The 26,956-nt window shown below is 54.7% G+C and overlaps 3 protein-coding genes and 1 long non-coding RNA gene across 5 annotated transcripts in view; 1 reads left to right on the top strand and 3 right to left on the bottom strand.

Moving 5' to 3' along the window:
• Nucleotides 1–571: 571 nt before the first annotated feature.
• EPOR (erythropoietin receptor) lies at nucleotides 572–5,723 on the bottom strand. Its single transcript, XM_059696725.1, is given in 11 exon segments — nucleotides 572–1,549; nucleotides 1,643–1,730; nucleotides 2,965–3,052; nucleotides 3,136–3,289; nucleotides 3,678–3,746; nucleotides 3,748–3,836; nucleotides 3,913–4,078; nucleotides 4,081–4,093; nucleotides 4,404–4,519; nucleotides 4,521–4,540; nucleotides 5,364–5,723. Coding segments are annotated over 11 exon segments (1,524 nt in total). The 5' UTR covers nucleotides 5,479–5,723; the 3' UTR covers nucleotides 572–943.
• A 3,007-nt stretch (nucleotides 5,724–8,730) lies between these two features.
• Nucleotides 8,731–25,672, bottom strand: RGL3 (ral guanine nucleotide dissociation stimulator like 3). The gene is given in 20 exon segments (XM_059696739.1): nucleotides 8,731–11,274; nucleotides 11,276–11,358; nucleotides 12,328–12,442; nucleotides 12,531–12,653; nucleotides 13,312–13,408; nucleotides 13,496–13,564; nucleotides 13,663–13,758; nucleotides 14,416–14,537; nucleotides 14,619–14,651; nucleotides 14,840–14,926; nucleotides 15,036–15,092; nucleotides 16,687–16,771; nucleotides 16,864–16,967; nucleotides 17,642–17,857; nucleotides 17,945–18,087; nucleotides 23,600–23,814; nucleotides 23,928–23,981; nucleotides 24,142–24,365; nucleotides 24,887–25,000; nucleotides 25,368–25,672. Coding segments are annotated over 20 exon segments (2,496 nt in total). The 5' UTR covers nucleotides 25,473–25,672; the 3' UTR covers nucleotides 8,731–10,920.
• LOC132235034 (uncharacterized) overlaps nucleotides 25,010–26,956 on the top strand; it is an 8,103-nt gene continuing 6,156 nt past the window's right edge. The window contains exon 1 of the long non-coding RNA XR_009452969.1: nucleotides 25,010–25,243. This is a non-coding gene — a long non-coding RNA (uncharacterized LOC132235034). The remainder of the gene's footprint in view (nucleotides 25,244–26,956) is intronic.
• Nucleotides 25,861–26,956, bottom strand: part of ODAD3 (outer dynein arm docking complex subunit 3) — an 8,161-nt gene continuing 7,065 nt past the window's right edge. For both annotated transcript variants that reach the window (XM_059696740.1, XM_059696742.1), the window contains 3 exons: nucleotides 26,798–26,953; nucleotides 26,328–26,412; nucleotides 25,861–26,174 (listed from right to left, as the gene is read on the bottom strand). In XM_059696740.1, the coding sequence (XP_059552723.1) occupies nucleotides 26,056–26,174; nucleotides 26,328–26,412; nucleotides 26,798–26,953 (360 nt within the window). In that variant the 3' untranslated portion in view covers nucleotides 25,861–26,055. The remainder of the gene's footprint in view (nucleotides 26,175–26,327; nucleotides 26,413–26,797; nucleotides 26,954–26,956) is intronic.

Below are 26,956 nucleotides of genomic sequence, written 5' to 3'. Positions count from 1 at the left end.
CTAGAATTGATGAAAAACATATCCTCGGGTGAGGATTAAAAATAATAATAATAATAATAATAATAATAATAATAATAATGTGTTTAAACTTGAACTCCCATTGAGCCCACTTCATAACATTTGTTGTCATCAGAATGCTTCCTTAGAATGGGGCCTGATATAGAATAAAGCCCTGTGAATTAATGTTGTTACTGTTACTGGTAGAGACAAGCTAGAGGCCCATTAAACAGCTTTCCTCTCTGTGGGTGCACAGCTAAACTACATTTTCCAGCCATCCATGGCTCTAGCTGAGGTCACGTGACCATTTCTGGCCACTGGAGCCCACTTCTAGGCTAGATCCTTAAAATGGCCCACAGAATCCTTTCTCTCCCTTTACTTGCTGGCTGGTTGGATGCTGAGGATCTATCTAAACACCCCAGGGTGACCCTGGATGGTGAAGCTAGAGACCAGAAGAGTCTCAGCTTCTGACTCATCCCAGGGATGGCTGCCCACCTGTTTGAATTGAAATATGAGGGAAACTAACTGTGTTAAGCCACTCAGATTTAGAAGTTGTTTGTTATGGCAGCTAGTGTAACTTACAGTGGTTAGTTCATTTTATTATGATGATTATTCAGACTTCCAAGTCCTGAATTTCAGACGGAGCTCACAGCCTTTTATACTGTCCCCCCTATAGCCCGAGCCATAAGAGCAGCAATATATCTATCTATCTATATCTACATATCTATACATATATTTATAGATATAGATATATAAAACAAAAAAATACACCTGTACATTTAGAAATACTGCAAGGCTGTGCCTTCCTGAGGATGGATTAGGCACAGAGCCAGGTCAGAAATGCCCCTGGTCCTGAGAGAGGCCTCACCGACCCTGCCAGGTAGGCCTTGGCCCTAGACTAGCACTGAGGCCATGCTGGGTCCCCCAGCATCTGAGGCCTGGAGTCCTAGGAGCAGGCCACATAGCTGGGAGGTGAAGGCTCGGGGGCTGGGACAAGGTTATTCTCATAAGGGTTGGAATAGGGGCCATTGGATGAGTCCCCCTTCACGCCCTGGGAGCCCCCTGAGCTGTAGTCAGTTGAGATGCCAGAGTCCGACACCACGAGGTACAGGTACTTTAGGTGGGGTGGGGTGGGGGGCAGCTCAGGGGGCAATGCCCTTGGGCGCAAGAGCTGGGAGCTGGGGTCCAGGATGGTGTACTCAAAGCTGGCCGGCGAGGCCCCCTCTGGTTTCAGGGCCAAAACCGATGAGCAGGAGGATGCTTCTGAGCCTTCATCCATGGCTGCTATGTCCAAACTGCCACCAGACTGTGGGGGGTCCTCGCTGGGTGGGCTCCTGGGCAGCAGCCACTTGTCCAGCACCAGGTAGGTGTCCTGGGCATGCTCACGGCCCACTGGCTCCAGCAGGGGCCCCTCATCATCTGTCCCTGGCTCCACTGCTTGTGTCACCTCCCAGCAGCGTTCAGAAAGGACTTCCAGTGGGGTAGGTGGGTCCTCTGCGAAGGGGGTACAGGGGCTCCACCACAAACAGCCGTCATTCTGGTACAGCCACAGCTGGGGAAGCAGTACCAGCCAGCTCAGAAACCTGGAGTTTGGCCACAGGAGCAGGGACGCCACAGGCCCTGAGGGGACAAGCAGACCACCTACCTGGAAGTTACCCTTGTGGGTGGTGAAAAGGCCCTCAAATTCACTCTCGGGGCTTGGGATGCCAGGCCAGATCTTCTGCTTCAGAGCCCTGGTGAGACCAAAAGAAACAAGTACATGGGCATGTGTCGTTGAACACACCTATATCCCCTCCGTACCCAGTCGCAAGGGCACAGATACTCCTCGCCCCTGGTGATCCTGATGAAGGCAGAGGAGAGCACAGGGGATGGGGAGCAGGGGCTTTGGCTGAAGCATCTATAGAGACAGACATACAGGAAGGCAACTGAAACAGAGTTTTGAAGGATGTGTAGGAGTTCAATACACAGTGCCCCATGCCCCTCTAAACCTGGCCCAGGCTTGCCTGGAGGTCCATTGTGTCACTTCTCTCACTCCTCCCCCTGGTTCCCCAATGCATTCAATCTCCTCCCTACAGCCCTGCAGGCAACCCTGCCTACTGTCACCCCTATTACTTCATTCCCCTCATCACCCACCACTCCCTCCTCACGCACCCTGTTCTAGCCATAGAGCTCTTGAAGGTGCTTCATTGTGCCAAGCTCATTCCCACCTCAGGGCCTTTGCACAATTGTTTCTTCTCCCTGCTTTTCATGGCTGCTTCCTTCCAACCTTCAGATTTCTACTCTAAGGTCACCTCCCAGAGGTCTTCCCTATCCATGCTGTCATGTCCCCATATCCCATTTCTGTGATATCACTCATCATAACTTATAATCAAATATCTGTTGGTTCCCTTGTTTGTTGTCTGACTCAACTATGAGATCCACCGGGTCAGGGACATGTCTGGCTTGTTCTCCACTCCCTTCCCTGTGCCTAATACATAGTTGACATTGAATATGTATTTTCTAACCAAATAAATGAACAGACATTAAAATAAATTAAAAGACAACGAGGAGATTGCCAAGCAGACAAGGCAGGAATCGCATGTGCCAAAGCTTGGTGGTGTGAAACCACATGGTATGTGCTTAGAATTACAACCACCCTCAGAGGAATGGTCATATCATAAAGCGTCTGAAGAGCTTAACAGAAGAGCAGAAACACAGGGCTTACCTCTTTCCTTTAAGCCCATCTCGTTGACTTTACAAAAGTAAAGGAATTTGCAAAGGAATCTAAAAGGGGAAAACCAGATGGCTGTCCCCCAGCGTATTTTAACTAAGAGTCTGAGCCTGGTCTGGCTTGCATCCCAGCCCTGCCACTGACTCCTTACCGTTGACCTCGGGCAGGTGCCTGCCTCTCTGAGCCTAGGTTTCCACAAGGAAAGGGGGGACCTCGTGGGGAGGGGTCTGGATCAGGTGCGCGAACTGGGTGCTCACCGGCGGTGGGAGAGGAGGGCGAACACGGCCAGCAGCAGCAGGATGAGCACGAGGATGAGGGAGAGCGTCAGGATGAGCGGGTCCAGGTCTGGAGAGCCAGGAATAGGTCAGGACAGTGGGTTTGCCCCAAGCTCAGCCCCAACCCCCCTACACCCCTACCTGGGGCCTCACCACTAGCTGTCAGCAGCGACGCAGGCTCCGACCAAGCGCTCCAGTAGCCGTCGAAGCTCGGCTCCGCCATACGCGCGCGCACGGTGAAGGTGTACCGCGTCCCGCGCCGCAGGTTGCTCAGCACGCACTCGGTGCGGCCGTCCAGGATCTCCACCTGGCCGCGCGAACCGACACAGGCAGGTGGGGCGGACCAATCAGAGGAAGGAAGGACGGCGCCCGAGGAGCAATGAGAGTAGGAGGCGGGGCTCCAGGAGGGCTCAGGGGCCAATCAGGATGGGGGCCCGGTAAACAGGGGCCCAGAGCATGGAGGGGGCGGGCCCTGAAAGTGATCTAGGGTTTGGGACAGGGTTTAGGTGGGCTGGGGAGGCTTGGAGAAAGGGGTCTTGTGGGTGGGCGTGGAGCTGTCTGGGGCCCCAGGGCAATGGGATGTCGGGCGTCAGGGGCGAACCTGGAGGGGCGAGGCCGTGGTGACCGTCTGGGCGGGACTTAGAGGGGCTGGACCTTTGGGAGAGCTGGGGGTGGGCAGTAGGGGCGAGTCTCACTTTCTGCGCGCTCCCTGCGGCGCCGCCTGCGGAGATGTTCACCTCGTAGCGGATGAGGCTCGCCATGGGGGGCCCCAGGAGGTGGGAGCCAGCGTAGTACCACGTGGCCGCCCTCGTCCGCCCGCCGCGCTTCTAGCTCCGCTGGGGGGTCCAGGAGCACTGCCGAGAAGGGCGGCTCCAGTGGGCGGAGACAGAGACCTCCCTCCCTCCACTCGCCCATTGCCGGCGAACTTACCCACTTCGTTGATCTGGATGACCCGGCGGTAGCGTGGAGCACCGGACGAGGCCGCTGTGACGCGCAGCTCTAAGGGCACGAAGCTCGACGTGTCGGCCGTAGGCAGCGAGCACCAGAAGCGCACCACTCCGCGCGCCGCGGGCGCCTGGTGCAGGCGGCACGGCTTCCCCACTGCTCACCCCTGGGTGAGGCGGGACCCGGGAGGAAAGAGAGCAGTTGCGGGGTGTTGACCGGGCCGGGTTTATTCTGGTCACTACCACGAGGGGGCGTCCCAGACCCAGGTACGCGACACCTTGGACCTGGCTGAGAAGCCGCTGTCCCAGCCCTGAGGTTTGGAGCCGAGTTCCACCGGTGATCACCGGAGTGTTCCAGCCCCGGCCACTAGGGGAGGTGTCAGTGCTGATACCCCGGGCTTCCCACCGGCAGGGGAGGTGCCAGCCCCGCCCGCCCCGCCAACCCTTGGAGGCGTTCTGCCTGCCCGTCGGACTTACTCGAGCTGGTAGGAGAAGCTGTAGTTGTCGGGGCTGACCCCCGCGCTTGCCGCCTCCTCCCAGAAACACACCAAGTCTTCCAACCGCTCGGTGAAGCACAGGAGCTCTTTTGTGCCCGTGGGCCACCAGCAGGGCCGCTGGGGGGGGGGGGGCGATTGGGGGCGGGAGGAAGGGGGCAAGGGGAAGGGTCAGGCGAGCCGAGCCCAGTTTTCGGACCACAGCGCCCTCCCCCTCTTTCCCGTCGCCTGTGCGGACCGATAAGACAAAAGCCCCACCCCAGCTCTCCACCCCAGCAGGGCCCTGGAGGGGTACGCAGAGGTGGTGCCTCCCGAACTCCCGGGCCCAGGATACTTGCCTTATTATTGCCCCCACACATACCCATCCATCCCGCCACCCGCTGAACTGAGCGCAGCGTTCAAGGCCTCGGTCTCCCGCAGCCCACCCGCCGCCCCGGCCCAGGACCAGCCAGCCCGTGGGTGTGTGTGGAGGAGGCGGGGCCCCCTATCGGACCCGGCAGGCTCCCGGCCTCCCGATAGCGCCAACCGTGCCCCCCGCCCCCTCCCTCAACCCAGCGTCGCAGGGGATCTGGTGCCCGCACGCAAACCGTGTTTACAGTCGCCTGCGGCCCGGCCCCTGTGCCTCGGACCCGGGTTTTCCTCCCTCCCTCGCCGGAGGTCCGCTAGGTCCTCTCCCCCCAGGGACTCCAGACCGCGGAGCCCAGACCCATTAGGATGGAGCATGTCCCAGCTCCCTGAAAAGATAAAACAGGAGCCTTGCGTTTCTCTCCAGCGGTACCCCCGAGAACCCAGCCCGGGGACTTAGACCCCGCAGGCCCCCGCAGAACCGCCCTGGGGCTTCAGACACCAGCTCGGTCCTCAGGACCGAGGCTGACAGTTCCGGCCCCTGCATTGCCCTCCAGGACCGTGTCGGGGGCCCGTCCACAGCTCCATCCTTCCTTACCTTTGCTTTCAAACTTGGGGCCCGGGGAGTTGGGAGGGGGAGCCAAGGCGGCTCCAGTGAGCAGGAGCCAGAGGGAGCCGACTCCAGGCCAGAGGGGCGCCCCGAGGTGATCCATGATGCAGCCCCCGCCGCGGGGGGGCCCAGAGCTCCTTCTCCAAACTTCCTCCACCTCTGGCACAGTCCACAGCTGGGTCAGCAGTTGCCTCCACCGGACACAGCTGACCAGGCCCTTCCCGGCCAGGCGCCTCCAAGTGGCAGCTTTCCCCAGGGGGCGGGACCAGCAGGCAGCCTGGACTGAGATAAGGGGAGGCGGCAGCCCCGCCAGGCCCGGCGGGAGGAGGCAGGGGCCCTCTCGCCCCGCTGCCGCTTGGGGGCGGGGGCGGGAAACACTTTCTTGCTGTGTGACCTTGGGCAGGTGCCGACCTTATCTGAGCGTCAGCATTTTCATCTGTAAGAATTGGCTTGGCGTATAGCAAACATTCCAAAAAATGCAAGCTATTGATATTATCGCGTGAATTAACATTTCCCGGTCTGGGTAGGAGTAAGTAATAAAATCGTCATAGTGACTCGCTCTTGAGTGTTTGCACAATGCGAGGCAGTGCCGCCAGACAGTATGTATGACATGACTCTGTATTGGTCAGATGGCATATATTCTGGAGTGTGAGGTTTTGTGATTTTGCTTTTTGTAAAAAATGTACTGTTTACATCTGTATATTCGGCATTTTATAAGGAGTGTGCAGTTCTTTTAATAATGTGGCAAGTAATTCTAGAACAAACCATAAAAGCTATTTGCTTTGGCTGAGCTTAAACGAGGGTAAACACCCCACAAAGGCACATGCCTGGGGAGGGGTGATACCTACCTGATTGCTCCTGCCAGCCGCAGATTAGCCCATTAAACGCTCCATTCCCCGGAGCACGGTGATTGGTTCAGGGCAGGCATGTGATCCAAATGCAATCGCTGAGCGCCCATCCTAGGACTTGACCGGGCCTTACTGGGAAAGGGGGTGCAGCTTTTTATTGGGCAACAAGGTGGTCAGATGGAGTAGCCAGGAACACCTTTGCCTGGAGGGAAGAAGTGGGCAGATGGTGAAGGTAACATGGGCATTTGCACCAGCTGTTCCCTCTGCCTTGAAGGTTCTTCCTCCAAATATCAGGGATCACTCCTTCACTTTATTCAGGCCTCTGCCCACATGTCACCTTCTCAATGAAGTCCTCTCTGATCACCCTATTTAAAACAGCAGCCCTATCATCCCACACTCCCCATTGCCCTTAAGTGGCTTATTATTATTATTACTAGAGTCCCAGTGAACGAAATTCATGCATGGGTAGGGTCCCTAGGCCTGGCAGGTGATCAGGACCCATCGGGCCCTTCCTTCAGGCTGTCCCGGGGCCTTCTTTCATTCCGTGCCGCCCCTGGTGGTCAGTGCATGTCATAGCAAGCAATCAAACTCCTGGTCTCCTGGTCGAACTCCTGAGGGGACACTTTGCATATTAGCCTTTTATAGATATACTAGTGGCCTGGTGCACAAAATTCATGCATGGGGTGGGGTGTCCCTCAGCCCGGCCTGCACCCTCTCACAATCTGGGACTGCTGGCTCCTAACTGCTCACCTGCCTGCCAGCCTTCTCACCCCCAACTGCCCCCCCTTGCTGGCCTGATCGCCCCCAACTGCCCCCCCCCACCAACCTGATTGCCCCTAATGGTCCCCCCAGCCCCCCCACCAGCCTGCTCTCCCCCAACTGCCCCCCTGCCGGCCTGCTTGCCCCCATCTGCCCCCCCCAGTTCTCCCCCACCAGCCTGCTCGCCCCCCAACTGCCCTTCCCACTGGCCTGCTAACCCCAACTGCCCCCCCACGCCAGCCTGATCACCCCCAATGGCCCCCCACCAGCCCCCCGCTACCAGCCTGCTCTCCCCCAACTGCCCCTCCACCAGACTGATTGCCCCAACAGCCCCCACCACCAGCACCCCCCACCAGCCTGCTCACCCAAACTGCCCTCCCCTCCTGGCCTGATTGCCCCTAACTGCTTCTGCCTTGGCCTCCCCACCATGGCTTTGTCCAGGAGGTCTCCTGGAAGATCTCCCAGTCTAATTAGCATATTACCCTTTTATTAGTATAGATTTTGCATCCTCTGTGGGTAATATCATCTAATGTGTAGGATGTTTTGTTATTGATTCACTGCCCTCAGTAGTCTGTTTTGTTCATTTTTGTGTTCCCAGCACATAGAACAAAGACTGGTACACAGTAGAAGCTCAAGAAATATTTGTTGGGGGAGGGGCGGAATATTTGTGAAGCAAAGATTAGAGAAAAGCCCCACTAAGAGATGTAAAGATACAGATCTTGTTAGTTATGGGGTAGAGCTATGCCTGAGTACCCTGCACTTTTATTTTTTAATGTTTTTATTGATTTTAGAGAGAAAGGGCCAGAGGGAGATAGGGAGGGAGGGAGGGAGGGAGGGAGGGAGGGAGGGAGGGAGGGAGGGAGGGAGGGAGGAACATCAATGTGGTGATCAGTTGCCTCCCATACACACCTGGACTGCAGGACCAAGCCTGCAACCGGGGCATGTGCTCTGACCTGGAATCGAACTGGCACCCTTTTGGTGCAAGGGAAGACACTCAACCAACTGAACCACACCGGCCAGGGCTACCTGTGCACTTTCAAAAAACAAAGTGATTCAGAGAATCTCTTCCTCAGGAAATTGGATTTGGACTGTGTGTGTAAGAAAGACAGAAACTGTAAACTGTGATTCTGAGAGGCTAACCAGCCAGTTGTTAAGTGCACATGTTCTAGCACATCGCACCCCAGCCTTGCCACCTACCGTGTCACCTTGGATAGTTTAAGCCTCCCTAGTCCCAGTTTTTCGTGTATACAATGGGTGAAATAATAGTGCCTACTCCACAGTGTTATTATGAGGATTAAATGAGATAGATTATTAGAACAGAGCCTGGTACATAGTAAGCACTCCATAAGAATAACAATTATTTTATTTTTATTGAGATAAAATGGACATATTACATTATATAGCAACTAGAGGCCAAGTGCATGAAATTCATGCACAGGTAGAATCCCTAGGCCTGGCTGGCAATCAGGGCTAATCGGGGCCTTCCTTCCGGCTGCCAGCTGGGGCCTTCCTTCATTCCGTGCTTCCCCCTGGTGGTCAGCGCACGTCATAGCGAGCAATCAAACTCCCGGTCTCCCTGTCGAACTCCCGTGGGGACACTTTGCATGTTAGCCTTTTATATGTATAGATTATTATTTGCTTAAGCTAGTTCAAGATATTGTTATTTACACCCAATTAGTACTAAGGTCTTAATACTCATAGTAACCCCTCCCCCTTAAAAAGCCTGTAGAGTAGCATGTTGTGTACTGTATTGATTTCAGGGAGGAAGGGAGAGAGAGCGAGATATAGAAATATCAATGATGAGAATCATTGATCGGCTGCCTCCTGCACGCCTTCTACTGGGGATTGAGCCCACAACCCGGGCATGTGCCTTGACTGAAACATGGATGATATGAGACACCAACCGAGGTACATGCCCTTAACCTAAATGGAACTCGGGACCCTTCTGTCTGAGGACTGATGCTCTATCCACTGAGCCAAACCGGCCAAAGCTGTAATCTGTCTTTTAACAGACCCTACATGATGCTTAGATTCTTCTATCTCCTCTCTTACCCCAGGCAGGCCCTGAGCATCCCCCATTATTGCTCCAAAGACAATGTTTAGAACCCTAGGGGTTGTTTTATTGCCCATTCACCAGAATTCTCCCTTCGCCTAGTAACAACACCCAAATGGAATTTCAATTGTTGTGCCCTCCCAGACTTGACTCCTCTGCCAGCTCAAAGGATGGGCCCAGGACCCAGGCATGGCTAATTAGTATCTCATTCCTCTCCAGTGGTTCTCAACCTTCCGGATGCAGCGACCCTTTAATACAGTTCCTCATGTGGTGGTGACCCCAACCATAACATTATGTTTGTTGCTATTTCATAACTGTAATTTTGCTACTGTTATGAATCGTAATGTAAATATCTGATATGCAGGATGTATTTTCATTGTTCGCGACCCACAGGTTGAGAACCGCTGCTACTGGTTCAGTTGGTCCAATGGGCATCTGCTGTGGGCCTTTTGCTGGGCCTGATGGGAGAAAGGGGTTTGTTCTCCTTGCATAGGAGGAAGGAGACGGTGGGATGTAAGCCTGGCAATGCTCCCAGGAGGTGTGAGCCTGCCTTGGAGTGGGGCTATGTTACTTAAAATGTTCTTCTGGCTACTGTAATAGAAACCCAAATAATAGTGGTTCAAGTAAAGTGGACATTTATTTCTCTCTTATGCAACAATCCAAGTAGCAGCAATACAATATGGTGGTTCCATGCTCCTTTCCTTTTGTTGCTCAGTTATTTAGTGGGTGTGGCCCACCCGACCCCACAGGATCCACTCCACACAGCGGGAGGCAGAAGAGGAGGAAGGGGAGGACTACCCCTTTAAGAGCAGGACCTAGTATTTGCCCACATCCTTTCCTTTTACATCTCATTGGCCAGGACTTAGTCACATGATCACATTTGCTGAAAAGGAGACTGGAAAGGCAGTTTTTACTCTGGGTGACCAGGTAAAAGTCACTAGTTCTATCACCATAGAAGGTGATTGGATTTGAGGGGACAACAGACAGTCTCATTCTGAGAGCAAAATTGGAGCCAAGAGACAGCAACAAAATCCTGACATCTTTTCAGTCCCTGGATCCAACTGTACCTGAAGTGGACCCACTAAATTTTTCAAATTACACAAGCCATTAATTTCCTTTATGCATACGCCTGTTTGAATTGGATTTTTGACCACTTGAAACATAAAGAATCTTGATTAATACAGTGAAATATAAAGCCCCTAGTTATCGTCCAGCACAGAGCAGAGTTCATAAGAGGGCATGTTATTGTTCTTGCTGTGACTGTTGTAGATGCCCTATAGCTCACTCCACCTCTGCCTTCTTGACCTGTTTCTTCTTCTTTAAACAAATAAAAATTACATATATATTTCAGAGAGGAAAAGAGAGGGAGAAACAGAAACTTCAATGATGAGCCAATCATTGATCAGCTGCCTCCTGCACGTCCCCTACCTGCAACCCGGGCGTGTGCCCTGACCGGAAATCCAACCATGACCTCCTGGTTCATAGGTCGATGCTCAACCACTGGGCCATGCCAGGATGGGCTCTACCTGTCTCTCCTTCCTACCCCAGTACTGAGAGAACTCAGCTTCACCTTTTGTCCTCACAGCTTATTGACACTCATGGGTGATGATGTTTTTGTCTCTGATTCCAATGGAATTTCATTTCTTCATCTCCCATACACACAGCAGAAAAGCAGCATATTACCCCCAAAATGTTGGGGGAGTCCTGAAACCTGTGTGTATGACAGCCTCCCTCCCCCAGTGTCTGGTCATGCTTCACCCAATCCTTTCCTTAGGGTTCTTGGTTCTTTTCTTTTACATTTTTTAATCTTAATGAAGAATGAACATGAGGCGCAGGCACCAAACAAAGAAGACTGACTCCTGTTTCATATCTTTGGTCACTGTTTTCATCTACTTCTGTCCATTGTGATGCATCTCCAACAGTTACAAGCTTTCTCTAGGGAAGGGTCTGACCCCCAGTATGCAATAGAGCCCTCCACCAGCCACCCTGTGAGCTGAAGACTTTGGAATAGGGATCCAGTGCCAAGAGGGTCAGTGGGATGGGGCCCAGTGAAGTTGGGGGGAGGGGGCCACAGGGTATGGAGCACAATGGACTTTACTGGGGAATGGGAGCTTTCTGGGAGAGGAGTGCCCTTCCTGCCCCCATGGTGACAGAAGCTGCCCATGGGACCTGTGTCCTGGAGGCAGGAGAGGGCCAGCTCAGGTCGGGGAGACTGAGGTTGTGTGCTGGGCCTCCTCCTTCTTCCGCCGCCGCAGCATGAAGTCTCCAGGGGCGGCTGGACTCATGGCGTAGAAGACATTGGCGTTGTCGGGAATCAGGAGCTCTGGCCAGGTGTGGACATAATCATGAAAGGTCCGCACAACCGCATACTTCCCCCACAAGGGACCTAGGTAACCTTCTGCCATTCACCCTGAGGCCTGAACAACCGTGGGTCCCTTCAGCCAGCGCTAAGCCAACCTCATTCTCCGCTCACTGGGAACCTGGATAACTTCCCACTCAAAGCCTGCACAACGTCATGTCTCCTCCCCACCACAAACCTCGGCAACTTCCCGCCACTTCCCCTGGAGTCTAGACAACCTGTACTACAAGCTTGGGCAAACTCAGGCCACCCATCCCTGACAACTTCCTTCCGACCCCACCCTCTCCTCAGAGCCAATTCCCAGCCAAGGTCATGCGGCTATTACCATGAACTTGGATAACTCTGACTTCCTACTGCCAGCCTGCACAACCTATGGCCCTTGACACCTGAGCCTCATATATGCCTTTCTTCCTAATGTCCGGCCTACTTCCTGTCGTGTTCTTTAATATAGCAACCTCTTGACTCTCCCTTGCGAAAACTGGACGACCTCCTACACTGGACCACCTCATGCTCCCTTACCCTGAATTTCAATACCTTTTCGCCTTCTCCTGTGCCAAGTTCAGATTCCCCAGGCTGAGCCTGGGCAAACTCATTTCCCCTCAAATTAAAGCCCAGAGCCCCTTCAGGCTTGCACCCCACCACGTTAGCCTGAGCAACCTCGTGATCCTATACATTTAAGCCCAGACAAGCTTCTACAGTCCCTCTTGTCTAACCCTGGGCAATCTCATTTCCCCATAATCCCAGGTGCCCTCTTGCCTTGCACTGAGCCAGGATAACCACATGACTCATATAATTGAGGAACAAATACTTTACTGCCTCTTACCCCCACTCAGTTTTATCTTATCCCTGCCCTGTGCCTGTACCACCTCCTGGCCCTGTTAGGGCCATCTCCCAGCTGCCCCCCAACCAAGGCTCCGAGCTGTCCCTGCTCACCCTTTTCCCCCGGAAGGACTTGGAAGAGCTGGTAGTCACGGGCCCAGAACTGGGCCACATTGTGCTTCTGCAAGGCTCTCTGCACCACACTGGGGGCCTTGTCCTGACTCGTGAGCTGGGAAAAGAAATCGGGAGGTCAGATTTGACTGTCTGAGCCCCAAGGGCAGGGCTGCCCTCAGCAGGTCCCTGGCCCCGTTCCTCACCAGAATGCTCCGATACAGGTTCCCATGGTCATTGTCGATGCTGACTCGGATGACCCGGGCCTCTGAGCCCTGCTGCCCCACGTGGGGGATTCCAGGACAGCTCAGGGTCAAAGCCAGGGGCAACTGTAAGCAGTGGGGGATGGGAGCTGAGCAGTGGGAGAACATTAGGCCCCTTCCTTATTAATGCATTCAACACATGCCCCTACACACCCAAAGCCAGGGGACACACAATTAGGGCACATACACACAAGTCCACATCTGTGCAATCCCATCACATACAAACCTTCATTTCCTGTTACACACATTTACATGATTGATAAACACACACCCATGTTCAGACACAAAATATCCTATGTACACAGAACAGCGCGTACATATATATGCTCACAGTTGCTGCACACATATAAGTCCATATCCATGAACAGCCAGCACACGGGCCTGTGGATATGGTGGGTATTCATGCCCACATTTCCGCTTCAGGAATGCAAATTCCTGGAGACACACCAGTTCTAACAAAATGTGGGGTTGCACCATGGGCGAGCAGACACACAGGTCCAGATTTTAGCACAAGCCAGACGGAGGGACAATTTCTCAATCCGGGCCATGAAAATGTACATGGTCCCTTGGACAGACACCCCCAGTGCTGAGCCAAGCATGAGTACAATCTCGTATGTTGGCCTCAAATCACACACGCGCATGCACACACACACACACACACACACACACACACACAGCCCTGGGTGCCCACAGTCCCAAATGCACACACAGGCAGAACTGGTACCTTGGCGCTGGAGCCTTGGGGCCCTGGAGAGGCTGGGGGACTTCCAGGAGGAGGGTCCCTCATTCTAGGACTAGATGGGGGAGACCCTGGGGACAGACTGGGAGAGACACAGAGCCTGAGGTGGTGTGGCTACCCCGACCTCTGACCCTGCATCTCCAATTCCTTCACTAAACAGGATGCTCACCTGGAGGTGGGGGATGAGGGGTCCCCAGGACTCCCACCAGGAGAGGAGCCTCTCTCTCTGGACAGCTTCCTGAGGATGGGGCAGGGGATGAGGATGAGGCCACACTCAGAGCCAGAAGCAGCCCCCGTCTCTGCCCATATCACCCCACCCACATTCCCAAGACTCACGCACTGAGACGCTTGGTGAGGCTGATTCGTCGCCGCACACGTGGGGAGCTGGGACAGGAGGCGGCTGGTGGTTCAATGACACGGGAGACACGGTAGCTGAGGGGTCAAGGTGCGGATGGGGGCATTGGGAGACGAGAGTTAGAATCAGTTGGGAGCTGGGTTTGGACATTGTGGGGAACAGCCAAGTACTGAGCACCAAATACCAGGGTCAGAGTAGTAAATGGGGTCATAAAGAAACTGGGTCTTATTCGGAATGAGATGGGATGGCTTGGCTGGCAGGTCACACAGGGATTCACAGGTGGGACTGAGGAGTCAAATTGGGTCAAGAATAGAATTCAAGGTCAGGTAATCAATCACTGGAGTCATGGATTCCCCAGAATGAAGGAAATAATTGGGATAGTTGAGTTGGACGGTCAAATATACATCAAAGTCAGGGTCAATTACTCAAAATTGGGGGTCAGTGATTGGGCTCGGAGTCAGATGGGGGTCATGAATGGGATCTCGGGTCAGATAAAGTCAGAGGTGGGAAGAAAACAGAAGGGATGGTTGAGTTGAAGTCAGAAGGTCAGATAGAGTCAAATTTAAGGTTGGAGGTCATTTGGGGCCCTCAGTTGGGCTGTAGATAATGCAGGGACACAGGTTGGGGGTCAAGGCTCAGGAGGCGGGTGGCCTTAGAAGGATGTGGAGAGGTGTACAAGGTAAGCAAATCAGGGTCAGTTGAGCTGGGGCTGGGCCAGGCCACAGGTTGGTCACCTCTGCTCCTCACTGAGCTGGCGCTGGGCTCGCAAGGCAGCCAGGATGGGCCGGCAGGGGCTCAGGCAGTAGCTCCGACAGCGCTTCTGCAACTGCTGGATTCGGGCCAGGATCTCCCACTCCTGAGGGTATGGTTTCTGAGACCTCATCCCTGCCCTGACCCCACTCTGGCCCCTCCCACACCCGCCCCAGCGCCCACTCACCTTCCTCCTCTTCTCAAAGTTGATGAGATCTCCCTGGGGGAAAACTTTGTCTGAATTGGAGTCTCCAGGATTAAGGACTGATGGAGGGTCAAGGTCAGGGGTTGGGATGTCAGGAGCCCTGGGAGCTGGGGTTGGGTTTGCAGGCAGGGTCAAAGGTGGGATGTCAGGAGCCCACTGTGCTGAGGGCAAGTGGTACTGGGGTCAAGGGTCAGGAGTCAGACCTCTAGCATGTCCGGCAGGGCTGTGTCCAGCATAACCAGGTCCGTGAGAAAGGTGCCAAGGTAGGGAACCGGGCCTGGGGGCAGTTTCTGTGGCCCCCAGAGCTCCAGTCACTCTCCACCATCACAGACCCCATCACGCTCCATCCCCTTCCATGAGGGTCCTGCTTGTCCCCCACCCCAAACTACCACCACTCACCGAAGGCAGGCTCCCTGGGGGCGTATTCTCCTCTTGGGGTCCCTCAGTGGCCTCCTCCTGTGGGCAGGAGAAGAACTGAGCAGATCTGGGATCTCTTGGACCTCTCCTTCAGGGAAGAAGCCTCAATACACACCTATTTTGCTTTTATTTTTATTTATTTTTAAATATATGTTTATTAATTTCAAAGAGGATGGGGGGGCGGGGGGGGGAGAGAAACATCAAGAATCATTGATTGGCTGCCTCCTGCATGCCCCACACTGGGGATCGAGCCCACAACCCTGGCATAAGCCCTGACCTGGAATTGAACCGTGACCTCCTGGCTCAACCACTGAGCCATGCAGGCCGGGCCCCTTTTGCTTTTAGCAATTACAAACCAGTTGCAAAGGTCACGCTCCAAGGAAAGTGAACAGGGGGAGGGAGGAAGGGAGCAGATTAGTGGCAGGGGGTAGGCCCCACTGAGGATGACCCGAGGTGGGGCTTGAGGGTGCCATGGCCCCCGAGGACAGCCTCAGCACAGGTGAGAATCTTCGTCCCAGGTCTGAGGGACTAGGCCCTCAGGCAATCCCCTGGGAATGCCCTGAACTTGCCTCCATGGCATCGTTCTGCCTGGTTAATTATATCATTGCCGGAGCAGCTATCATTGCCCTGTGGGCCCCCCCTGTCTGGGGCCTGATCCCCCCCACCCCCACCCCCAGGGCAGGAGCTGTGTCTCTCTAGTTCCTGGCCAAGCCTCCTGGCATAGTGCCTAGTACACAGTAGGTGCTTAACGCAAAGTTCCTTGTTGCTTGAGATATTCATTCACTCACAGATATTAATTGAGAGCCTGCTCTGGGCCAGGCACTGCTCTGGCTCCTGGGGTAGCAGTAGTGAGTAAAACATACAAAAACACGCCTCATGGAGCAGACATCAGGGAGGAAGAGAGAGCAACAACCAAACTTAACATGTAATTAAGGATACTCAGAGATAAGAAACGAACAGTAGAGCCCAGCCCCATGGCTCAATGGTTGAGCAGTGGCCTATGAACCAGGAGGTCACAGTTCAATTCCTGGTCAGGGCACATGCCCGGGTTGGGGGCTTGATCCCCAGTGAGGGGCCTGCAGGAGGCAGCCAATTGATGATTTTCTCTCTCGTCATTGATGTTTCTATCTCTCTCTCCTGCTCCCTTCCTCTTGGAAATCAACAAAATTATATTCTTTTTAAAAAAGAATGAGATGTGGGGGGCACAGGGAGGGCATCTCGGAGGGAACATCTGGGTAGGGACCTGCAGGAGGTGAATGTGAGGACTGTCCCATCTTTTCTGGACTCACCCTAACAACCTAACTGCATTTAGAACCTCGATCTTGCCTACAGTAAGTCTGATCTGTGGGCACACGTTTGCTAGTTTTGCTTATTAAAGTCAATTTTTTTTTCACTCTTCGCTGTGACTCTAGCCTTGAGTGACCTTTTCCTTGTAACTTCTGGTATTTGTTGAATGAATAAATAAGGCGGTTAGCAAGTGTGAACTATCATGAGGGCAGCAGAAGCAGTAAAAACTCGGGCTGCCCACACACAAGGACAAGGTCATTTCTGGGGTGCAGGGAAGGACGCTGAACGTTAGGACAAGGACAGCCTGTGCCTTGCCCGCCCCAGGTCCCGGGGCAGGCCTCTGTACCTGGGAAAGAATCTCTCTGCTGCTGAGATGGTTGTTCTCATCTGAGAAAATCTGCGAAAGTTTCCTGAACGTGGATAATGGTTCCCTGTGGGGGACAGGAGAGGGTCAGGGCTGGGAGGGTCAGGGCTGGGAGGGTAGGGAGGTCTCGCCCAAGCTTCTCTCCCCATCCTTGCTCACCTGCTCACAGCGCCCCAGCTGCTCTTGAGCCGATATATGGGGTTAGACTGCAGGGCGGACAGGATGGCGCGCAGGGAGGAGAAGTTCCGCAGTTCCCTGCAGCGCTGGGGGGGCGGGGAGGGGCGCCGCTCAGACCCCAAGCCTGAGCAGCTATAATCCGCCTCCGATGGTCTCCTGACTTCTCGCCCCAGGTCCGACCTCTACGACTGGCCCCACATCGGACAGGCAGGCTGCCAGGACGGTCTCCGCTCCGGAGTCCCTCTGTCTCCCCACCTGCTGCCCGGCCCCTCCCCCCGCAGCCCCCACTTCTGACCTTGGCTTCTGTCTCCGACTCTAACTTCTCTGTGGGCACTAGAGGCGCCCGCGACATCTCTCCGGAGCCCAGACCCCTAATCTCGGAACCCAAGACTCAGGCCAGGTTCAACCTTTCCACACCCTCTTCTGGCCACGCGCCCTCCCTCTCCAGGGCCCTCATTTCTGTCTCTTCCTCTCTGACCAGAGGTTCCTGCCCCGCCTCTACCTAGTCTTTATCGGGACCCCTGCCCCCTTCTCTGGGCTTTGGTCCCTCCTCCAGTCCCGCACCCGCCCGGTCACACCCATCCCATCCTCTTATCCTAAGGCCTACCCCGCTCCTCGGCGACCCCGGCCCCCCGCCTGGCACAGCTTTTCCCTTGGCACCTTCCAGCCTCAATGCTGTCCACACCCCCAGACCCCAGGCTTGCGCCTTCCGCCCATGCCAGCCTCTCTAGGTACCTGGGCCCCGCCCCCGAACAGGCACCTGGGCAATGCGGATCCACTTTTCCAGCCGCTGCGCCCTCTGCGGGGCAGCCAGGCCCGGCGCCCCGAGCACAGAGCCCAGCACGCAGCCGGTCACCAGGTTGAACTGAGTCACAGTGGCGCGCACAGTTGGGGCGATGCCGGCGGCCCCTGGCCGGTCCCGTTGGGACCACACGGAGCCCAGGCACTCGCAGGGCCGCACGCGGGAGAAGAGTTCCTGAAAGGGGGTGGGGGTAGGATCTGTGCTCAGCCGGACCTGCCCCCCCCCCCCCCCCCCCCCCCGCCGCCCCTCCTGCATCCTCACCACGTCCATCAGAGTCAGCTGCTCAGCCACTTGGTCTACACTGAAGTCCAGCAGCTCAGGGCCTTCTTGCACCAGCCCTTCCTCCTCTTCCAAGTAGCCTTCGGGGGAGTCTGGGCTGGGGGTCCGGGCAGTCCCAGGAGGCCCTAAGGGAACATTAGAGGGGGTTAAAACTCTCCAGGGTGAATGCCGGACTGGCTGTGGGACCCAGGGCAAGTCCCTAAGCGTTTCTGAGCCTCACTGTCCTCATCTGGGAAATGGAGACCTCCCTGAATGTCTGTAAGGACTTAAAGCACCAGTAACGTTCACTGAGCACGTAGTGTGGTTTAACCCAGTAATTTAGCACACTTACTAGTGAGCCAGGTACTACCTATTACCCACCTTCCTGGGGCGGGGAGGAGCAATTTGCCTTAAGTCAGTTCGGTAAATGACAGGGCAGGGATTTGAAGCCAGGTGCTCAAAGACTAGCATAGGAAATAGAGCTTTGTGACTTTATTAAGAAAAAGTCAGCCCTAGCCGGTTTGGCTCGGTGGATAGAGTGTTGGTCTGCAGACTCAAGGGTCCCAGGTTCGATTCCAGTCAAGGGCATGTGCCTTGGTTGTGGGCACATCCCCAGTGGGGAGTGTGCGGGAGGCAGCTGATCATGTTTTTCTCTCATCGAGGTTTCTGACTCTCTATTTCTCTCCCTTCCTCTCTGTAGAAGTCAATAAAATATATTTTAAAATATATTTAAAAAAAGAAAAAAATCACATATATATATACATATATATACACACACACATATATATATATATATATATATATATATATATATATATATATATATTCCTTTCAGAGAGGAAGGGAGGAGAGCATCATTGATCGGCTGCCTTCTGCAGGCCCCACACTGGGGCTGAGCCCTCAACCTGGGCATGTGCCCTGACCAGGAATCCAACCATGACCTCCTGCTTCCTAGGTTGAAGCTCACACCAGCCGGGCTTGCCCTTTTCTTTTGGTGAGAGATGGTATAACTTGGTGGTTGGGGAAGGTTATTGTCAGAAAATGCCAAGTTCAAATTCAAACTTGTCCACTGGGCTTGCTGTGGGAACTAAAACAAGCCTTTAAACTTCTCTGCGTTTTCTTTTCTTCATCTGCATTTCTTTTTATTTGACCCCCCCTCCCACATTTCTTTTTTAAAAAAATCAAATGAGACCACGCATACCAGGCTGCTATAAAGTACAGGGGACACCTTAGGAGCTGGACTCTCGCTGCATGTGGAGAACTGTGCCACCCAGCCTCCAAGGCATTGCTGTCCTTGTTTCTTTTGCTTGTTTTTCTTTTTTGTCTATTCTACTTTTTCTTTTTGTTCATGTGTGTCCTTGAAAACCCTGTTTATAGTAATTTGCACCTTGCACCCAACTATCTTGCTCATAAACACTAATTATTTTGGCTCCAGGAATGCAAGGACTGTGAAAGCCCTAACTTTGTTTTGTTTGGAAATTGCAAGTGTTGCTCAGCATTTTGGGAAATGATGTCACAACATCCATGCTACTGCGTCCGCGTGGCCAGTGCACTCTCCCGCATTAGTAGGTGTTTGTGCCTCACGTTCACCATGATCTTACGACCGGTGAAATTCCAACATGTCTTCTGTGAGGCATGCCCAAGCACCAGCACAGCAATGAGCATAGTTCCTTGTGTAAATTGCTTTCGTTTTCTTTTTCCTTGGTATTACAGTTACAACATCATATTATTATTTTAAGATTATCTGAATAAGTCTGCTTACTTGTCTTTCATTTCAAATGACAGGTGGCATTGCAAAATATTAGTTTAAGGAGTGGCATTGGGCCCTAACTGGTTTGGCTTAGTGGATAGAGCATCTGCCTGTGGACTAAAGGGTCCCAGGTTCGATTCTGGACAAGGGCATGTACCTTGGTTGTGGGCACATCCCCAGTAGGAGGTGTGCAGGAGGCAGCTGATCGATGTTTCTTTCTCAGTGATGTTCCTAACTCTCTATCCCTCTCCCCTCCTCTTTGTAAAAAAAATCAATAAAATATATGTTTTTTAAAAAGTGGCATTGGGCCTGACTGGTGTGGCTCAGTGGTTGAGCGTTGACTTATGAACCAGGAGGTCATGTTTTGATTCCTGGTCAGGGCACATGCCTGGGTTTCCGGCTCACTCTGGCCGGGCTACATTTTTTTAAAAAGTGGCATTGGGCCCTAGCCGGTTTGTTTCAGTGGGTAGAGCATTGGCCTGTGGACTGAAGGGTCCCAGGATCGACTCCAGTCAAGAACACATGCCCAGGTTTCAGGCTCGATCCCCAGTAACGGGCGTGCAGGAGGCAGCCGATCAATGATTCTCTCTCATCATTGATGTTTCTAGCTCTCTCTCCCTCTCTCTTCCTCTCTGAAATCAATACACACACACACACACACACACACATATAAAAGCAAGAGTATGTATGTATATATATTTTAAGTGGCATTGGGGAAAAAATTGCACCTATATCTAATCAAACCTTCAGATCTTATAGCAAATATGGGGGATAGAGAAACATACCACACGTCACCATGAGAAAGCAAACAGGCAAATGCAGAAGAATGTGAGACACTGCTCAGGACAAATGACCCATTTTTTTTCCTATTGTCATTACATGAAAGGCAAAGGGGACTGTCATAGACTAAAAGAGACCCAAGAAACACAGCTGAATGCCTTACATGGATCTTTGGGTTTTAAAGAAACAACTGTAAAAAAGACAATGTAGGGACAAATACGGGGACTTGACTACAGACTGGCCATGTTTTGATATTAAGTAATTATTGCTGATTTTGTTGGAAATGATTGTGGGCATGAAGGTTATATATTTTTTATTTTTGTTAATCCTCACCTGAGGATATTTCTTCCATTGATTTTTAAAGAGAGAATGGAAGGGAGGGGGAGAGACAGAGAGAGAAGCATCAATGCGAGAGAGACACATCGACCAGTCAACTCCCACAGGAGCCTCAACTCCTGACCCCCAATTCCCGACCTGGTTGAGGATTGAGCCTGCAACTGAGGCAATTGCCCTTTTTTTTTTTTTTAAATATATTTTATTGATTTTTCACAGAGAGGAAGGGAGAGAGAGAGAGAGAGTTAGAAACATCGATGAGAGAGAAACATCAATCAGCTGCCTCCTGCACATCTCCTAGTGGGGATGTGCCCGCAACCCAGGTACATGCCCCTGACCGGAATCGAACCCGGGACCCTTCAGTCCGCAGGCCGACGCTCTATCCACTGAGCCAAACCGGTTTCGGCAAGGCAATTGCCCTTGACTAGAATCAAACCCAGGACCCCTCAGTCTGAGGGCTGACACTCTATCAATTGAGCCAAACCGGCTAAGGCAGCTGGTGAAATCTTGAGAGCGGAGGAAGACAAACACTTAATAACCAGAAGATAGAAGAATAAGATATACAGGGTATGGCAAAAGTAGGCTTACAGCTGTTCATATGGAAAATAATACAATAATTAATAACACAAGAATAAACTCCATGTTTCATGAACTCACAGCTGTAAACCTACTTTTGCCCAGCCCTGTATATAAATAACTGAGTATTTCATCAGGTGGGAGAAGTGGCTGCTACTTTGTAAAGAGGAGAGAAATGCAGCCATTACCTGAGGACTACAGGATGGGGATTAGGGTTACAGATGCTTTCGTGACAGGGCTCAGATGGAACACAGATGGGTGAAAGATGATGCTTTATAAGCAGGATATATAATTATTCAGTCAACAAATCTGCATTGTTCCTGCCCCTGGGGACAGAGGTGGGGACAAAACCAATGAGCGCTATGCAGAAAAATAAGGCAGGTTCAAAGGGCACAGCGTGGGAGAATAGATTTGTTGGGAGGGGTTCAGAGAAGGCATGGCTGAAAAGGTGACAACTGAACAAAGACTTGAATGAAGTCTATGGATCTTTTTCCCTCCTGTCCCCCAAAGCTCTCTACATCAGAAGTTGGTAGATTTTTCTATAAAAGACCAGACAGTTTGCTGACCCCTACTATACAAGAAAATATCAGTATGGCTTCTTATACATATTTCATTACAAGTGGTACATTCTAATAAGAATCATTGATAACAATAATAATGAAAGTATTACTCTTTGCCAAGCCCTCGTTGTTTGTATGTTTACTTGTCTACTGATTGTCTTCCCCAGGGAACTGAGAGCTCCTGTCCACTGTTATGTGCAGAGAGGCCAGTGGCTAAATATCAGCTAAATGAATGAAGAGGCAATCAGGTAAGTTCTGTTATCGCCCCCGTTTCACAGGTAGGGAAACTGAGGTTCATAGAAGTGAAGTGACTTATCCAAGGTCACACAGTCAGCAAATAGCAGGACTGGGATTTGAATCCAGATTTCTGTGGCTCCTAAGGTAAGTAGTAATGGAATGATTTGTAGTTAAAATGCAGGGCATTCTGAACCAATGATGGAGCATCTTTGTAGTTAGGATAGAAGTGGGAGGGAGCTGCTAGATAAGTGCCAGTATGTTAGACAAAGGGTATTTTCCTCATTTTATAGGTTAGAAAACTAAAGCTCAGACAAGATTAAGAACCTTGTTCAGCCCAGCCAGTGTGGCTCAGTGGTTGAGCATCAACCCATGAACCAAGAGTTCACAGTTGATTCCAGGCCAGTACACACACCCAGGTTGTGCCCAGGTTGTGGGCTCAATCCCCAGTAGGGGGTGTGCAGGAGGCAGCCAACCGATGATTCTATCTCTCTATCCCTCTCCCTTCCCCTCTCTCTAAAAATCAATAAAAACAGCCGAAACCGGTTTGGCTCAGTGGATAGAGCGTCGGCCTGCGGACTGAAAGGTCCCAGGTTCGATTCCGGTCAAGGGCATGTACCTGGGTTGTGGGCACATCCCCAGTAGGAGGTGTGCAGGAGGCAGCTGATCGATGTCTCTCTCTCATCGATGTTTCTAACTCTCTATCTCTCTCTCCCTTTCTCTCTGTAAAAAAATCAATAAAATATATTTTTTTTTAAAAAAAATAAATAAAAATCAATAAAAACATATTTTTTAAAAATAAAGAAAAAAAGCTTGGCTGGTGTGGCTCAGTGGTTGAGTGTCAACCTATGAGCCAGGAGGTCATGGTTTGATTCCCAGTCAGGGCACATGCCTGGGTTGTGGGCTGAATCCCCAGAGGGGGGCATGCAGGAGGCAGCTGATCAATGATTCTCTCTCTTCCTCTCCCTTCCTCTCTGAAATCAATCCTACATAATAAAAGGGTAATATGCAAATAGACCAAACGGGGACAACTGGTTGTGCAGGAGCTGCCCCCTGGTGGTCAGTGCACTCCCACCGCTGAGCCAGAAGCCAGATGGGGGCGGACCAGCGGAGCAGCCCGCCTCCCCAGCAGCGCTAAGGATGTCCAACTGTGGCTTAGGCCTGCTCGTGGGCCTAAGGGGTCAGTTGGACATCCCCCGAGGGCTCCGGGACTGCAAAAGGAGGCAGGCCAGGCTAAGGGAGCCCTCCCCCCCTTGCCCAAGTGCATGAATGTTGTGCACCGGGCCTCTAGTAAAAATATATTCTTTAAATAAAGAAAAAGAACCTTGCCTAAGATCTGTAGCTCCCTGAGGGGAGGAGCCCCCTGGGGCGGTATGCATCAGGAAAGGCCTGCTCAGGACACTGTCATTGCCCCAAACCCCTCACCTGCGGAAGCCTGGGGCTGCTCCTCCTCTTCCTGCTCTTGCTCAGCCTCCTCCAGGAAGTCTCTCAGCAGCTTCTCTGCTTCCAGTGCCTCAGCCCCCAGTGGGGCAGCCCAGCCCAGAAAGGTCCGGACTCTGCCCAGGTCCGAGTGGGCAGGGGGGTCCCAGAAGTCCTGAGGGTGGTCCCGCAGCCAGGAGCCCAGCACAGACACCACAGCCCTGGCCAGAGGGGCAAGGCCTCAGAGGCCAGCTGGGAGCTCTGCAGCCCCCACACCTCAGATCCGTCCTTTGACCTCTAGGACCTTCCACAGCTACCCACGTGAGAAACCAACCTCAGGTTCTTGTTGAAGCTCAGATCTTGTCCCTCTGTCTTCTTGATCTCTACCCTGGAAGGAGCCCCCCAGGCAGGTGAAAAAGGGTGTCGGGAAGAGGGGGGATGCTTAGGAGAAGGGTTCTGAGGTGGGGGGATTTCCCGATTCTAAACCCGAGGGAGGGCCCAGTGAGGGTCTGGGGTGGGAACGTGGAGGTTTCCCCATTGGTACTGACCAGGGGGGCAGGGGCGGCGGAGGTGGTGGCAGGAGAAGGCCCAAAACCCGAGCGGTGGGCACAAAGGCCTGGTGGGTGGCCAGGAAGGCAGGGACGAAGCCCGGGTCCTGCTCAGGGTCCACAGACACCAGCTCCCGCACCAGCCGCTCCAGGTGCGCCGCCCTTAACATCCGCACCTTGCTGGTGCGGTAATGGAGGAAGGTGCTGGCATGGGGGCCGGGGGCCTGCGAGGCGGAGGGGTGATGATGCCTCAGAGGAGTGGCCCCTGGAGCACCCCTTTTCCAGCCACACCCGTTGCTAGCAGGGTTCTTGCATCTGACCCCGCCCACTCCTCGGAATCTGGCCCCTAGCGTTACCCTGCCCCTCGCACAAATGACCTGGACACCGCTGGCCACCCCGGCCCTGCCCGCTGCCCCGCCCCTAGGTTGCTCTCAGCTCTCCAGCTCCGCTTCACTGGCCGTCCCGGTCCCTGCCCTCCGCCCCACCCGCGTTCACCCGGCTGCTCCTAGAGACCAGCCCTCCCTCTCCAGCTCCGCCCCACTAACCCGGCTTACCTGGCCGCTGCCCGCAGGTCCCGCTCACGAAGCGGTCCGACCTGGCCCACCTCACTCATCTACCCACTCACCTGGCCGCCCACCCTACCTGGCCGCCCAGGCCCCGCCGCCCCTGGGCCCCAGCCGGGCTCTCCACTCCACCCGCCCGCCCCGCCTCACCTGCCCCGCCCCGCCCTCCAGTCCCCGCTCACCTGGCCGTCGCCGGGCCCTTCCCTCGGGCTCAGGCGCTGACTGCGCTGCCGCCGGAGGGAGACGCTGTACACCGCTCCGTCCTCGGTCTCCTCGCCCCAGTCCTGCAGCGGCGCCTGGGCGCGGGAGGGGGGCTCAGGGCGCGCGGGAGGTCGGTCCCGGCCGGGCCCCCCTCTCCCGCTAAGGCTAGGCCGGGCCTCCCCGGAGTGTGTGTAACTCGGGCTGGGCAAGTCCCCCGGCGCTGCGAGCACCCCGCTCCCGGCCCTGGGAGGATGGGGTGGCCTGTGGGGGCGCCTCGGAGCCCAGACTCCATCCCTCCGAGGAGCCACTTCACTGAGCCGGGGGACGCGAGGCCCGAGGTAGGGAATCTCGAGCGAGTCCGAGGGTCCGGCTCGCCGAGAGATAGGGTCCGGGGCACCGGCTCCTAGAGCCCGCATCGGGGGTCGCCAGGAATGGGGGTCCCGGGGCCCCTGGTCCCCTTACCAGGGCGAGCTCCTTCCCTGCCGTCCGCAGCATGGCCCGCGCCCGTCCGCTCCGCAGCGCGGCTGAGTGAGGCGGAAGGGCCGGCGGCGGGCAGCGGCGGGGCATTTGGGGGCCGCGGGGCGGGGCGGACGGGCCGCGCGGGGGCGGGGCGGGAAGGGGCGGGGGACCCACGGCTCTCGGATGCCCCCAGCGGGACCCCAGCACCCATCCAGACCCGCGGGTGAGGCCCCGGTTCCCCTACAGGTGTGTGTGAACCTGTGCCCAGGGAAAGGCCCCTCTCTGGAGAGGCCCCTGGCGTGCGCCCAGGGGTGCGGGACTCCGGACAGCCAGGCGGGCGAGGGGCTGTGCGCCCGGCGGGGGGTCCTCCCGGTGTGGGCCAATCTCTGGGCCACTGTGTTCCCCGCTGATGGGAGGGGCAGAGCCTGTGGCCCCGAGGTTGAGGAGCGGTGTCTTCGGGGAGGTGCAGGGTCAAGGAGAGGCGAATACCCAGGAGGCTGGTCGGTGACCTTTATTTTGTGATTCCGAGGCCAGCGTGGCCGCCTGGGGGTATTTATTCCGGGCGCCGATGGCCGGCTCGCTCCCGGTCGGGCCGCTCGGCCCTTGAGTGGCCCCGAGGGCCGGTGGCTGGGCCCAGAGGGCTTGGGAGCTCCGCGGGGCCGGGAGAGGCCAGGTGGGTACGAGGGCGAGTCTAGGACCTCCGAGAGCGGTTGCGCTTCTTGCTGCGAAAATCGATTAATTTCTGGGAGCGGATCTTGAGCTCCGTACGAGAAACCAGGTCGTTGTTATCGTCCTCGGTCTCCTCTTCGTCTGGGGGGCGGGAGAGGGGGGTCCAGGTTCCTAGCCCTGCTCAGATTTCCCTACCCAGCCTTTTAGACCCCACCTCCCCTCCCACAGCCCGTTGCTCTGTTGAGCCCCCGGGCCCCCTCACTCCCCCCCGCCCTTTTCCCCGCCCGTACTGACCAAAGAACTTGTCCTTGGGAATGGCCAGGGGGAAGGTGATGCGGGTGTTGTACGCGGGCAGCTTTCCCTCCAGGTTGGAGTAGAACTGGGGAGGAGGGGGGCGGGAGAGTAGACTGTGAGTGGGGCAGGGGCTACCGGGATATCCTGTTACCCCTCCCTCCCACTCCATCCCAAGATATACCCTGGTTCCATACAGCCCCTCTGCCAACTCCTGTTTAACTTTACTCGGGGCCCAGCTGTGGCCTTCCTTCTCAGCATGCACCCTGATGCGGTCCCACCTCCTGTCCTCCCGCCAGGCCCGCCCCCGGTCCCTGGGGCCCCGCCCCTCGGCGTCTCGAGGCTCCACCCATGATGCCCACCCCACCCCACTCTGCCCTCTGACCTCCCAGTCCCATTCCTGGCCAGCGGCCTTCTCCCGGGTCTCCCTGGGGTTGCCGCGGCTCCCCGAAGTGCGCCCCCTCCCTGGGTACCTCGCGATTCGCGATGTGGCGCAGCATCTCCGGAATGTCCTGTCTGTCTAACTGCGCCTGCAGCGCCAGCAGCTTCTCCTCCACCAGGCCCAGCAGCTTGGGCAGGTAGTCGCTGGCCTTGGGATCCAGCTCTTTCATAGCGGAGCCCCCGGCCTCCTG

This window comes from Myotis daubentonii, chromosome 5, assembly GCF_963259705.1.
Source record: "Myotis daubentonii chromosome 5, mMyoDau2.1, whole genome shotgun sequence".
NCBI lineage: Eukaryota > Metazoa > Chordata > Mammalia > Chiroptera > Vespertilionidae > Myotis > Myotis daubentonii.
This window is presented reverse-complemented; position numbering and strand designations above follow the sequence as displayed.